Raw genomic sequence first — 12,434 nt, 5'->3', positions numbered from 1 at the left:
GCAACTTTAACTTTAAATGCATTTTCCTCGCTGCTGGCTGGCTTGGCTTGGAGAAGTGATCTGAAGAACAAATGCCTTCTCTGTGTAGTAGTGGGGGCTTCAAGAGCTACACAGCATATATGAAAGAGCCACATGTGGCTCCCGAGCCGCAGTTTGGCTGCCCCTGGTCTGGATACTGATAGAACCATAGGAGTTGGAAGAGACCTTCAGGGACATCTTGTCCAACCCCTGCACAATGTTGCCCCCTCACACCCACCCTGTGACATCTGCTGCACACCCAGAAGATGGCAAAAACACCTTCAGGATCCTTTGGAGAGCCAGTTTGGTGTAGTGGTTAAGTGCGCGGACTCTAATCTGGGAGAACCGGGTTTGATTCCCCACTCCTCCACTTGCACCTGCTAACATGGCCTTGGGTCAGCCATAGCTCTGGCAGAGGTTGTCCTTGAAAGGGCAGCTGCTGTGAGAGCCCTCTCCAGCCCCACCCACCTCACAGGGTGTCTGTTGTGGAGGAGGAAGGTAAAGGAGATTGTGAGCGGCTCTGAGACTCTTCAGAGTGGAGGGCGGGATATAAATCCAATATCTTGTTCTTCTTTGCCAAACTGGCCTGCAGAAAATTGTTTCCTGGCCCCAAAGCGGTGAACAGCATTTCCCTGGGCATGTAAGAAAGTGCTACAAGAACTAAACACTGATGCAGCCCTTCCTGTCCTCCTTTTCATGATCAGCCTAAGGTCACAAAATCAGCATTGCTGTCAGATGGCTTTCCTCGCTCCTCTCTTGGCCTTCATCACAGCTGCCGGTTAGGATAAGGATGTAGTTTTATTTTTGCTATGTACTGACTTGTTATTTTTCATCAACCTTCCTCATGGGACTCAAGGTGGGTTATGCAGAGTAAACCAATATAATCAACAGGATTGGACAGGCAATAAACAGTGCAGTAGGATTTGGGTTGCCGAAATCTGGAACCAACCAAAGTGGGGTGTGTCACATTCACCTTTCACACCAGCTGGCAACTTGGTGGCCGATTTGTAGCTGCAGCCACACATAGTGGGATATCGCACACTGTTCAATAATGTGCCCTCAGGACAGTGTTCTTCAAGCAGTAATGATTGCTATAGCTCAGAGGCAGTGCAATGGCCAACTGTGCAGCCTCTGCTGCATGGCCCTAGTTGCTTCCATGACGCCCAAAACATTGCTGTAAGGGGATGCCTCTTTGCATGGCAAATGCAGTGGTTCGGTTGTTGGATTCAGGCTGGGGAGGCTGAGGTTCAAATACCTGCTTAGCCAGGAAAGGTGATTTGGGGCCTGTCACTCTGTCTCCTAACCTAGCTTGCAGGCTTGTTGTGAGGACAAAATGAAGGAGGGGAACACCCAACATAAGCCCTGAGTGAGCATCTTGGAGGGAGGGCGTGGGGAAATGTGGCAAAGAGGTATAGCACAGGAATAGTTTGTTGCATGGCTGGAGCTGAGTGCGGATTCTGGTGCCCATCTCTGAACATATGGAGAGGACTTTGATTTCATTGTGGAGGACCTGGGATGGGGCAGGATTGCATTTTATAGACCTTGCATCAAAGTGTTTGATTCCTGATTTTTTTCTAGCTTTGCCCCTTTATTATCATTTCCATCCTACTATAATTGCATAATTAAACTTGTGAAATGATTACTAACTTCCCGTTTAGGGATAGGAAATAGCTTGGTTGAATCAGTCTTTAATGTACCTGTGTGTTTTGCTGTTTGTCCCCAACACAGAAAATGGATTTGGACTCCAAGAGCCACAAAATATACTTCTGCAACAGGTAACTTGTCTGAATTACTTTCTTCCTAGGAAGCTTGTTTTAAGCGCTTCTGATAGCTTTAGAACACCAGCGTAGTGCAACGGTTGGATGCTGGAGCAGGATCTGGGTTCCAATCCCAACGTGGCCATGGAAGCTCGCTAGGTGACCTTGGGCTGGTCACTTACTCCAGCCTAACCTACTTTACAGGACTGTTGTGAGGATAAATAGGAGGTCGACATAAGCTGTTGGGGTGCCCAGGCATTCCAAGGCACATGGAATTTTCAAGCTCTGCCTGATTTCTAGACTGCAAAGATCAGCTCCCCAGGAAGAAATAGTTGCTTTGGAGGGGGGACTCTATGACGTAACTCAGCTGAGGTCCCTCCCCTCCCCCAAGCCCCACCCTCCCCAGGCTCCACCTCCATTCTCCAGAAATGTCCTAATCCAGAGCTGGCAACCCTAATTTGTTCCAGGTTTCCTCATACCATTCCAGAGTCCTGAAAAGGGACAGAATAGTGAGGTGAAAGGTCCCATCATTCCAGCATACCTGGGCATCATTCTGACCTGGGCTGGAACTCTGCAGCTCTTGCTGGGTGGAGGATTCGTCTTCCTGCTCATCTGGCAAGGCAGCAGCAACCATGCTGTGCCAACCTGCAGTGTTGTAGCTTGGTATGGGCCTGGCTTCCAGGTGGGGTTGCTTAAAGCCTATTCTTTCCTCCTGCGGCACTGAACCTGGACAACCTTCCTGCTTCCTGCATTAAACGTTTCCCACCTCCCATAGGCAGAGAAGAAGAGTGGATGTTTCATGATCAACATTAACATGGTTGAAATGGTTTGGGAGATGGTTTCTTGTGCTTTATCATCACTTCTGGTGGAATGAGTTTTGCAGGGGGTTTGAAACAATACAGAAACCTGTTTCATAGTGGCAAAAAGGCTTGAATGCCCTTTGATTCAAGCAATCCCCCCCCCAAAAGCAACTTCTGCAGTTCCGCAGGGCTTGTAAGGCGGAGATGTTCCGCCAGGCTTTTGAATAATGGACAGTGATGGTATCTGAGTTGGCACCTCACCTCATTTCCTGCCCCTCTGAGCTCTCCCCTCTCCCCCATGTGATGGAACAGAAGAAATTAATAAGCTGCCATCGGGGAGTTTATAAGATGTTTGCAGGGCTTTTTTTTGTAACATGATCTCCTTTGCATATTAGGTCACACACCCCTGATGTAGCCAATCCTCCAAGAGCTTACAGGGCTCTTCTTAACAGCGCCTACTGTAAGCTTCAGGAGGATTGGCTACATCAGAGAGGTGTGGCCTAATATGCAAAGGAGCTTCTGCTAGAATTCCACCCCTGGGCCACACACCCTTGATGTAGCCAATCCTCCAAGAGCTTACAGGGCTCTTAGTTCAGGACCTATTGTAAACGCCAGGAGGATTGGCTACATCAGGAGGGTGTGGCCTAATATGCACAGGAATTCCTGTTACAAAAAAAGCCCTGGATGTTTGAATGTTTTTATTGTTTTAAATGTATGTACTTTGTATTCCTGATGTGCATCGGCCAGAACCTGACATCAGCCAGGATGAGGCGATTAATTAAGCGTAATAAATAAATAGATCCTTTCTAATTACCTTCAACGCTCTCTTAAAAAACAAACCTGTTGGTCTGTCTACAATGACGCATCAACTTTTAAGTGAAAATAAAGCCCAATTAATATGCGAGACGTGCAAATTCTGTTAATTAGACCTCAAAGCATGTCGTTTGGCCTTAAGCAGCTGAGTGCGTGTGAACTCTTTTTCCCATATGCTGTTCCCCTAGTTAAAAATAGGTTTAACAATGCTGTTGTCTGAAGAAGATTGGTACCTGTATTGTGTATGTCTTTTCAATTTTCAAAAAGTTTCAGAAAAAGACAGGGATGGGGAATAGGAAAATAGAAAGCACAATATATTCTGCTATTATTTTGCATAAGAATACTTTCAAAAAGCTTAATTCGGCAATATTTTCTTTACATAAATTGTCCCCTATTATTTTGTCTCAACTGTACATAATCCATTTTCAAATTTTATAGTATACGCCTTTTGTTAAAATTATCTAGTAATTTTAACAATTCCAGTAAATTTTATAGTATAAAATACAGGAAAAAAATAAGTTCACACCAGAGAATCTTAAGAGTCTTGGTTGTCTAACCAGGCATAAAATTTCATCCAATATTTTCTTGCTTCTTTAGATTTCCCAAACCTCCAGGAATTTCTCAACCCAGAACTGACAGCTCTATATTTGACATTTAAGGAGAAGGCAATATGTTTCTAGGGAAGGAGGAGTTAGCTCTCTCATGCATGCATACGCCATTTTCCCTCCTGACAATAGATTCCCTGGGTTAAGTACTATTAGAAAAGACATACACAATGAGTCTAAATTCTAATTGTGTATATCTTTTCTAATAGTACTTAGCCCAGGGAATCTATTGTCAGGAGGGAAAATGGCGTGTGCATGCATGAGAGAGCTAACTCTTCCTTCCCTAGAAAAACATTGCCTTCTCTTTAAATGTCAAATGTAGAGCTGTCAGTTCTGGGTTGGGAAATTCCTGGAGGTTTGGGGTTGGAGCCTGGGGAGGGCAGGGTTTGGAGAGAGAAAGGACCTCATTGATCAGCAGAACTGATCTTGGTGGTCTGGAGATCCATTGGATTTCTGGGAGATTTCCAGGCCTCACATGGAGACTGGCAAGCCTAGCTAAACAACATGCCTGGAATTGCGATCAGCAAACTTAAATGTCACATGTGTATCCTTTCTGTTTGTTATTTGGAAAACAGATTAAAATAATCAAATAAAATTATGCCTAGACATTCTAGACATGGCCTGTTTCTTTTGCAGAGTTGTATTTCCTATTTTTTTTCCTCCCCCCCCAAACCAGGACAAAGCACCATTGAGAAGATCCTGGTTGCCAATCGTGGCGAAATTGCATGCAGGGTTATGCGAACGGCCAAGAAGCTGGGGGTGAAATCTGTGGCGGTCTACAGTGATGCTGACAGGAATTCGATGCACGTTGCAATGGTAGAACATCTCCGTCAAACCTTTGCAGGGCTTCTCTGGAGAAACTGTTGTAAAACTGAGTGAAGCCGTGGCATCGCTGCTGCACAAATTTAGGTGCCATTGTTCCTGATTTAACTTTCTGTTTCACAGAAGCTGCAGGCACAGTGTTTGATTTTTGCAAACTGATGATGTATTTTAAGGGAGGAACAGCTGAACTGTGAAGAAGCAAAAAGGAGTTGTTAATGCAACAAAGATTTCTGTGTCTGGAGATGAACATTTTGGTAGTTCTCAGATTATAGGGTGAGAGCCAGTTTGGTGTAGTGGTTAAGTACGCAGACTCTTATCTGTGAGAACTAGGTTTGATTCTCCACTCCTGCATTTGCAGCTGCTGGAATAGCCTTGGGTCAGCCTTAGCTCTCGCAGGAGTTGTCCTTGAAAGGGCAGCTTCTGGGAGAGCTCTCTCAGCCCCACCCACCTCTCAGGGTGTCTATTGTGGGGCGTGGGAAGGTAAAGGAGATTGTGACCGCTCTGAGATTCAGAGTGTAAGGCAGGATATAAATCCAATATCTTCATCATCTTTCTGCCAGCATCTTGCAGATGCTGGGAATTAATACATAGTTTTATACCTAATTACACAGCTGATTCCCCACTCCTCCACATGCACCTGCTAAGTGAGCTTGGTTCAGTCACAGTTCTTAAAAGAGCTTTCTCTCAAGAACCATTTCTCTCAGAGCTCTCTCAGCCTTACAGGGTGTCTGATGTAGGGAGGAAGCGAAGGAGATTGGAAGCTGCTCTGAGACTCCCAGCGAAGGGTGGGGTATACATCCAATCTCTTTTTCGCCTCTTCTTCTGGCTGCCATCAGCTATGCAGCCTTCTGCACTAGGAACTCCCTTCCAGCAGCCAGACCTTTTTAGGGCCTAGGAACTCCCTTCCAGCAGCCAGACCTTTTTAAGTGTTGTCAAATCACAGGAGATTCATGGCAACCCTGTAGGGCTGTCAAGGCAAGAGACATTCAGAGGTGGTTTGCTGTTGCCTGACTCTACATCATGACCATGGACCACCGTCATGGTCTCCCATCCAAATACTAACCAGGGCTGACCCTGCTTAGCTTTCAAGGTTGGGCAAAATTGGGCTAGCCTGGGCCAGAATAGAGAGTAAACTTTGCTCAGCATGCTCTGCTGTGTCTTATCTATTTAGGGACCGTCTCTTCCTATATATGCCCAGAGGTCACTTCATTTGGCCTCCCAGGATAGGGTGACCATCCCCGGCTCAAGAAATGCCCATCTTGCTTCTACCAGGGCCAGGACCTTTTCATTCCTGGCCCCAACCTGGTGGAATCAGCTCCCTATGGAGATCCAGGCCCTAGCTGGCTTGTTAGGGCCTGTAAAACGGAGCTGTTCCACCAGGCTTTTGGATGAGACGGCGGGTATCTATCCATTAGACCGGTTGGCCTCCCCTACTGTACTATCCTGCTGTGCTGATCTGCTGTACCGTCCTGCTATACCATCTTATTATACCTTGCTGGACCATCCTGTTGTACTGTTACTGAATATTGTAATTGTAATTGGTTTTTATTGTAATGTTATTGTGATTTTATTATTTATGATGTACTCTGCTCTGAGCCCCATGGGGGAATGGGCGGAATATAAATAAACTAATAATAATAGGGTAGAAAGGGTTGTGTCACTGCTTAGATCTCATGACCCTTTCTTACATGCCATTTTGGGGGTCAGGCATTAGTTTTTCTCCAGGCTGCCTGACCCTAGGAGGGGTTTTTTTTTGTGTGGCCATCTTCTGGGCGTGAAACAGGTGTCACTGGGGGTTTGTGATTCCAGGAATTTCCGTGCCACTCTTTCCTATAAAAAGATTCATAGTGTCAAATGTAGAAGACATGAAAGCTCTTTTTACCATATGTGGTGGACTTGTGAAAGAGCGAAAAAGTATTGGCAGATGATTCAACAAGAAATTTCAAAGATCTTGGGATATGGATTCAAGAAAGTAGCAGAGACTTTTTTATTGGGATCACAAATGAAAAAATTTCCAAAAGGAGATAGAACTTTGATCTGGTACTTGCTTTCAGCGGCTAGGACATTGTATGTGCAGTTATGGAAGCAAGAAAAAATACCAGAAAAATGGGATTGGATTGTAAAAGTTATACCATGGAGTGAGATGGACAAACTAACAAGAATCTTAAGAGACTATGATTTGGAAGTGTATGAAAAGGAGTGGGAAAAGTTTAGATGTTATGTAGAAGAAGAATGGAATACAAAAGGATATTGGACAATTTTTTGATAATGATAATACTAGAAAAAAGTAGAATATGAATATAGGTTCTTATGCTTTAAGGGTACCTTTAAATGTTAGTATTTTAAGTATATAACTTCGGCGGGAGTCAAGTAACGGGGAGGGGGGGACTAGAAAATAGCATACGGGATAGATAAAAAGAAGGTATTAATGGATATGGTTACCATATGTTATCAATAAAATTGTGTTTACATATAAAAAAGATTCATAGTGTCTTACAGAAAATTCCAGAGTACACTGCCCTGGTTCCTATGAACGAGGTTGGTGCACATTGAATAATGTCTGCAGTGGAGCTTGCTTTTCCTCTAAAATGTCCTTTTGTGCGAGATGAGTAATTTTCAGTGTGTGCAAATGAAAGCGCTAGAGGCAGAGGGCTCTGCAACAGAGACCAGCATGATGGAACTCGTTCATAAGATCCAAACCTTGGACTGCAACCAATTCAACCATTCTGATAATTTCTGTGATCACAAAACATTTCTGTTTGAAAAATAGTGCGTTCTCTGTTTGCAGTGCCTCCTGTGAAGCTTAAAGATGCCTTTTCCTCTCACTGCAGGCAGATGAAGCATACGCCATCGGCCCTGCGCCTTCCCAACAGAGTTATTTGGCTATGGAGAAGATAATGCAAGTGGCCAAGAAGTCAGCTGCCCAGGTACAGATGTTAACTTCATTTCCCACCTACCCTTGTGTCATGATCGGAGGCCTACTGGAGCCTAGAGGGCAGGGAGAAACTTGCCTGGGAGTAGATACAGGGGCCTACATCTCCCAGGATCCCTTCTGCCCCCCTCATTGAGTGAAGAGGTTTTGGAGGGAAAAGCTAGCCCAAGAGGAGTGGGACCTGGAAGGAAAGCATAAATAGGCCTGGCTGGGAAGGAGGTTTGTTCTGTCTGGCAAAGGCTGCAAGAGAGAAGGCAGCAGGAGAGATCCCTTACCCAAAGGGTGAGATTTTGGTATGAGGGAAGGGAACGTTTAGCAAGTCGCGTTAGGGCTTTTCTTTTTGTTTTGCACCAACCTTTACGGTATATAAGAGCCCTGTGGCGCAGAGTGTTAAGGCTGCAGTACTGCAATCCTAAGCTCTGCTCACGACCTGAGTTCGATCCCAGCGGAAGCTGGTTCAGGTAGCCAGCTCAAGGTTGACTCAGCCTTAGAACGGATAAAAGGAGATACTTCTTCACCCGAAGGGTGATTAACATGTGGAATTCACTGCCACAGGAGGTGGTGGCGGCCGCAAGCATAGCCAGCTTCAAGAGGGGATTGGATAAAAATATGGAGCAGAGGTCCATCAGTGGCTATTAGCCACTGTGTGTGTGTGTGTGTGTGTGTGTGTGTATATTTTGGCCACTGTGTGACAGAGTGTTGGACTGGATGGGCCATTGGCCTGATCCAACATGGTTTCTCTTATGTTCTTCCATCCTTCCGAGGTCGGCAAAATGAGTACCCAGCTTGCTGGGGGGAAAGTGTAGATGACTGGGGAAGGCAATGGCAAACCACCCCGTAAAAAATCTGCCTTGAAAGCAACGTCACCCCAGAGTCAAAAACGACTGGTGCTTGCACAGGGGACCTTTCCTTTTTTCCTTACTGTATATATATTTCACTGTTGCACTAAAAGTTTTTATTAAAAAGGTAAAGGTAGTCCTCTGTGCAAGCACCAGTTGTTTCCGACTCTGGGGTGACGTCGCATCACAACGTTTTCACAGCAGACTTTTTACAGGGTGGTTTGCCATTGCCTTCCCCAGTCATCTACACTTTCCCCCCAGCAAGCTGGGTACTCATTTTACCAACCTTGGAAGGATGGAAGGCTGAATCAACCTGGAGCCGGCTACCTGAACCCAGCTTCTGCTGGGATCGAACTCAGATTACCCACTTATTATTTTAGCACTGTAAATAAACTGTTGTTGTTGCCTGGGTCCTCGCATCTCCTCGGTCACTAGTTCAAAAGTTTTGCTAAAAAAAGAAGATATAGGGGTTGCTGGATGCCCTGGGCTCTCCCATACAGACCCTCACCAGAGTGGTGGCAGTAGTAGAAGGCCGTTCCTGGTCTCCTGCTGTGTGACACCTTGGTATGCTTGTATATTTTTAGAATAAATGACAGCTGGAAGTCTTTCAACATCAATTTCTGTTGGGCCAGTTCTTAGAGGTAACTTTAACTGCTGCGTGAAGAGTTTTATACCACTCCAGCTGATGAGGCATCCTGAAGACGGGGAATGAGTATTGTTGCCAGGCAAAGCCTGGCAACCAACAGGAGGGTTGGAAGCAGGGACGTGGAGGGCATGTGACTTTGGTGACATCACTGACATCACTACATCACTTCCAGTTACAGCCTGGAAGGGTCAATGGGTAACTCTAGGAATTGCCTTAAACTTTGTGGTTTACCATAGAACTTCCAGGGATTCCTAGAGCTACCTGTTGTCACTTCCAGGTCATACCTTGAAGTGACTTGCTAGTGTAGAGGCTGCAGTGTTTTTTTTCTTTAGTTTTCTTCTGCCGCTGTTCGGAGCCATGGCAGGCAGAGGAGAGGATCGGCAGGAAGTCTCCTGCCATAAGCAGGGAGGTCTGAGGACCTTGGAAATGAAGCAAAGTATTGCATCCAAGCCTTGCAGGGCATGTCAACCACCACAAAGACTTGCATTTTCCTTTTCATTATCTTGGAGAGTCCCAGGTGTTCTTTTGGATTTCCTGCAAAGCAGAACTTAAAGAGCTTGTCCAACTTAGAGTACCTCTGCCCATATTTTTCTCCTGTGCACTTAAATCAATAGGAGAGATGCTGTTTCACATCCTGGTTTTTCTCCCCAGTGGCTTAAATGTACCTTAATTAATTTCTACACGAGAACCGCCAGACTCCCTCCCTGTTCTCCTTCCATTGGCAGCTGAAAATGATGGTTGTTGTTTTTAAAAATTAAAGCCTGCCTATCTGGCCTACGATGCTGTGTTTTGTTTTGGCTTCAACACTGCAGTTGATTTTTGCCCACCCTGCTGTGTAACGATTTTGGGTGTTCAGAATCCTTTTTTTTTTTTTTTTACAAATTAAACTTGACCTGTATTTGCAGTTGCTTTTATTTTGTGTACTATTTTAAGGGCCAGTTCGGCTGAGAGAATGCAGCATGCGAGTATTTTAAAGAAACATGTTGGGGCCTAGATGGGTCCCCTTACGGCTGTAGAGCTGTCTGCACACTGGATAAACTCAGGCACCTGATTCAGAGCTCTCCAATGACTCAGAAAAGCTTATACCCCAAAAATCTTGCTGGTCTCTAAGGTGCTGCTGAACTTTTAATCTAGCTCTCCAGGTATCTTTGCATATCAAAATGACCCTATGTGTTAGTGCAGGTCAGTCTGAACCCCCATCACATCCCAGGGTAGCTCAGAGCTGTCATTCCTATTTCTCTGTTCCTCCCACTTTCAGAGGAACTATCGGTTCAGTCCTAAGCAGAATTAATGTCATTGGGCTCAGAAGCGTCCAGCTCTGTTTAGGATTGCATTATAAATGTTCACGAGATAAGAGAGTCTTTTTCTTTATTAGTTAGATTTTTCTTTATTAGTTAGATATGTTACTTACAGTCCACTTTTCTCACTGAGAATTGAGGCGGATTGCACAGTGTGAGTCAAATACCATCAATGGGATTAGTCCCAACACCATCAACAGCATGTTTCCCATATTGGAGTACATAGATGAGAGCCAGTTTGGTGCAGTGGATAAGTGTGCAGGCTTATCTGGGAGAACCGGGTTTGATTCCCCACTCCTCCATTTGCAGCTGCAGGAATGGCCTTGGGTCAGCTATAGCTTTGGCAGAGGTTGTCCTTGAAAGGGCAGCTGCTGTGAGATCCCTCTCAACCCCACCCACCTCACAGGGTGTATGCTGTGGGGGGAGAAGATATAGGAGATTGTAAGCCGCTCTGAGTCTCTGATTCAGAGAGAAGGGCGGGGTATAAATCTGCAGTCTTCTTCTTCTTCTCTCTTAGAATTGAGTGTAGACTGTGGGGAACCAGTGTAATGTGTGTCTGGTGAGCCAGGTCCGTTGGACAGTTGCTATATTTGGGCTTCTGAACAGTCTCCGATGGCAGCCCCAAGTGGAGCATAGTACAGCAGTCAAGTCTCATACGATATGTTATTGGTACTTCCTGTTCTAGGCGATTCATCCAGGCTACGGCTTCCTGTCTGAAAACACAGAGTTTGCAGAACTCTGCAGTCAAGAAGGAATCATCTTTATAGGCCCACCTTCATCTGCCATTAGAGACATGGGCATTAAGAGGTACTTGATTTTGCTTCATGGTTATATGGGACTCTTGATACATGTCTGTATCTGACTGTGGCTTTGACCTCCTCCCTTGTATATGTATATATTTTATTTAGTGTAGCTTTAAGCCTGATCTCGTCAGAAGCGAAGCAGTGATGGCCCTGGCTAGTATTTGGATGGGAGACCTCCAAGAAATACCAAGGTCATGATGCAGAGGCAGGCAATGGCCAACCACCTCTGAACATCTCCTGCCCTGAAAACCCTACAGAAGTCAGCTGTGACTTGATAGTGCTTTCCACCGCCGTACTTACGCTTCTTCTTACCAGCAAATTCCTGACATGGGTTAAAAGAAGAACACGTATACGATTAAAATAGGCAGTAAGATGCGCTGCGTAAAAATTGATAAAAAACGACAGCAAGCAACATTTTAAAAGCAATTCAAAACACAACAACCATCAAAAGATATAGAAAAAAGGCAAGAGTCTGGTAGCGCGTTAATGTAGTGCTGCACAGTTTTCAATAAGCACACGTTTATGATGTAAATCAAATTACTGAGACATGTTACAGTCCAGATACTTTGTGGAAGAACTGACCCTGGAAGGCCGGGCCATACAATGATACTATCACCTTAGCCCAGGGGTGTCAAATTCAATTTATTATGAGGGCTGGGCTGTGTCAGGCCGGGCCATGCGCATACCTATTTAAGATTAGGTAGCAGAGATATAAACTTTATAACGGACACAGACAAACATGACTGAAGAGTTTTTTAAAAAAACACCTTAAAATAAAGTACGCTTAAAACATTAGCACTTGTTGGTCTTAAAGGTCTTTCTATATATTTCTCCCTTGGGATCCAGGGAACTGGACAAAGGGAGCTCTGGCTCTTTTCTTCCTCCCCAGGGGACTGAGGGGGAGGAGCCTCAACCAATGGAGAAAATAGAGGCTTTGCTCTGTAAGCTCCTGTGCAATTGAGCAAGCCTGGCAAAGCAAGCTGTTATGCGGAAGGAAGCAAGAGAGAGGGAGGAGGAAGCAGATGACAGTTGCTTGGGAGCCTGACAGGAGCCTTCTGGGGGCCTGATTCGGCCCCTGGGCCACATGTTTGACACCCCCGC

At 45.3% G+C, this 12,434-nt stretch overlaps 1 protein-coding gene across 1 annotated transcript in view; it reads left to right on the top strand.

The window, feature by feature from the left end:
* LOC132574271 (methylcrotonoyl-CoA carboxylase subunit alpha, mitochondrial-like) overlaps window positions 1–12,434 on the top strand; it is a 46,275-nt gene that overhangs the window by 656 nt on the left and 33,185 nt on the right. The window contains exons 2-5 of the mRNA XM_060242626.1: window positions 1,747–1,793; window positions 4,670–4,809; window positions 7,647–7,742; window positions 11,216–11,337. Of these exons, the coding sequence (XP_060098609.1) occupies window positions 1,747–1,793; window positions 4,670–4,809; window positions 7,647–7,742; window positions 11,216–11,337 (405 nt within the window). The remainder of the gene's footprint in view (window positions 1–1,746; window positions 1,794–4,669; window positions 4,810–7,646; window positions 7,743–11,215; window positions 11,338–12,434) is intronic.

This window comes from Heteronotia binoei, chromosome 6 (genome assembly GCF_032191835.1).
Source record: "Heteronotia binoei isolate CCM8104 ecotype False Entrance Well chromosome 6, APGP_CSIRO_Hbin_v1, whole genome shotgun sequence".
In the NCBI taxonomy this organism is placed as follows: domain Eukaryota; kingdom Metazoa; phylum Chordata; class Lepidosauria; order Squamata; family Gekkonidae; genus Heteronotia; species Heteronotia binoei.
This window is presented reverse-complemented; position numbering and strand designations above follow the sequence as displayed.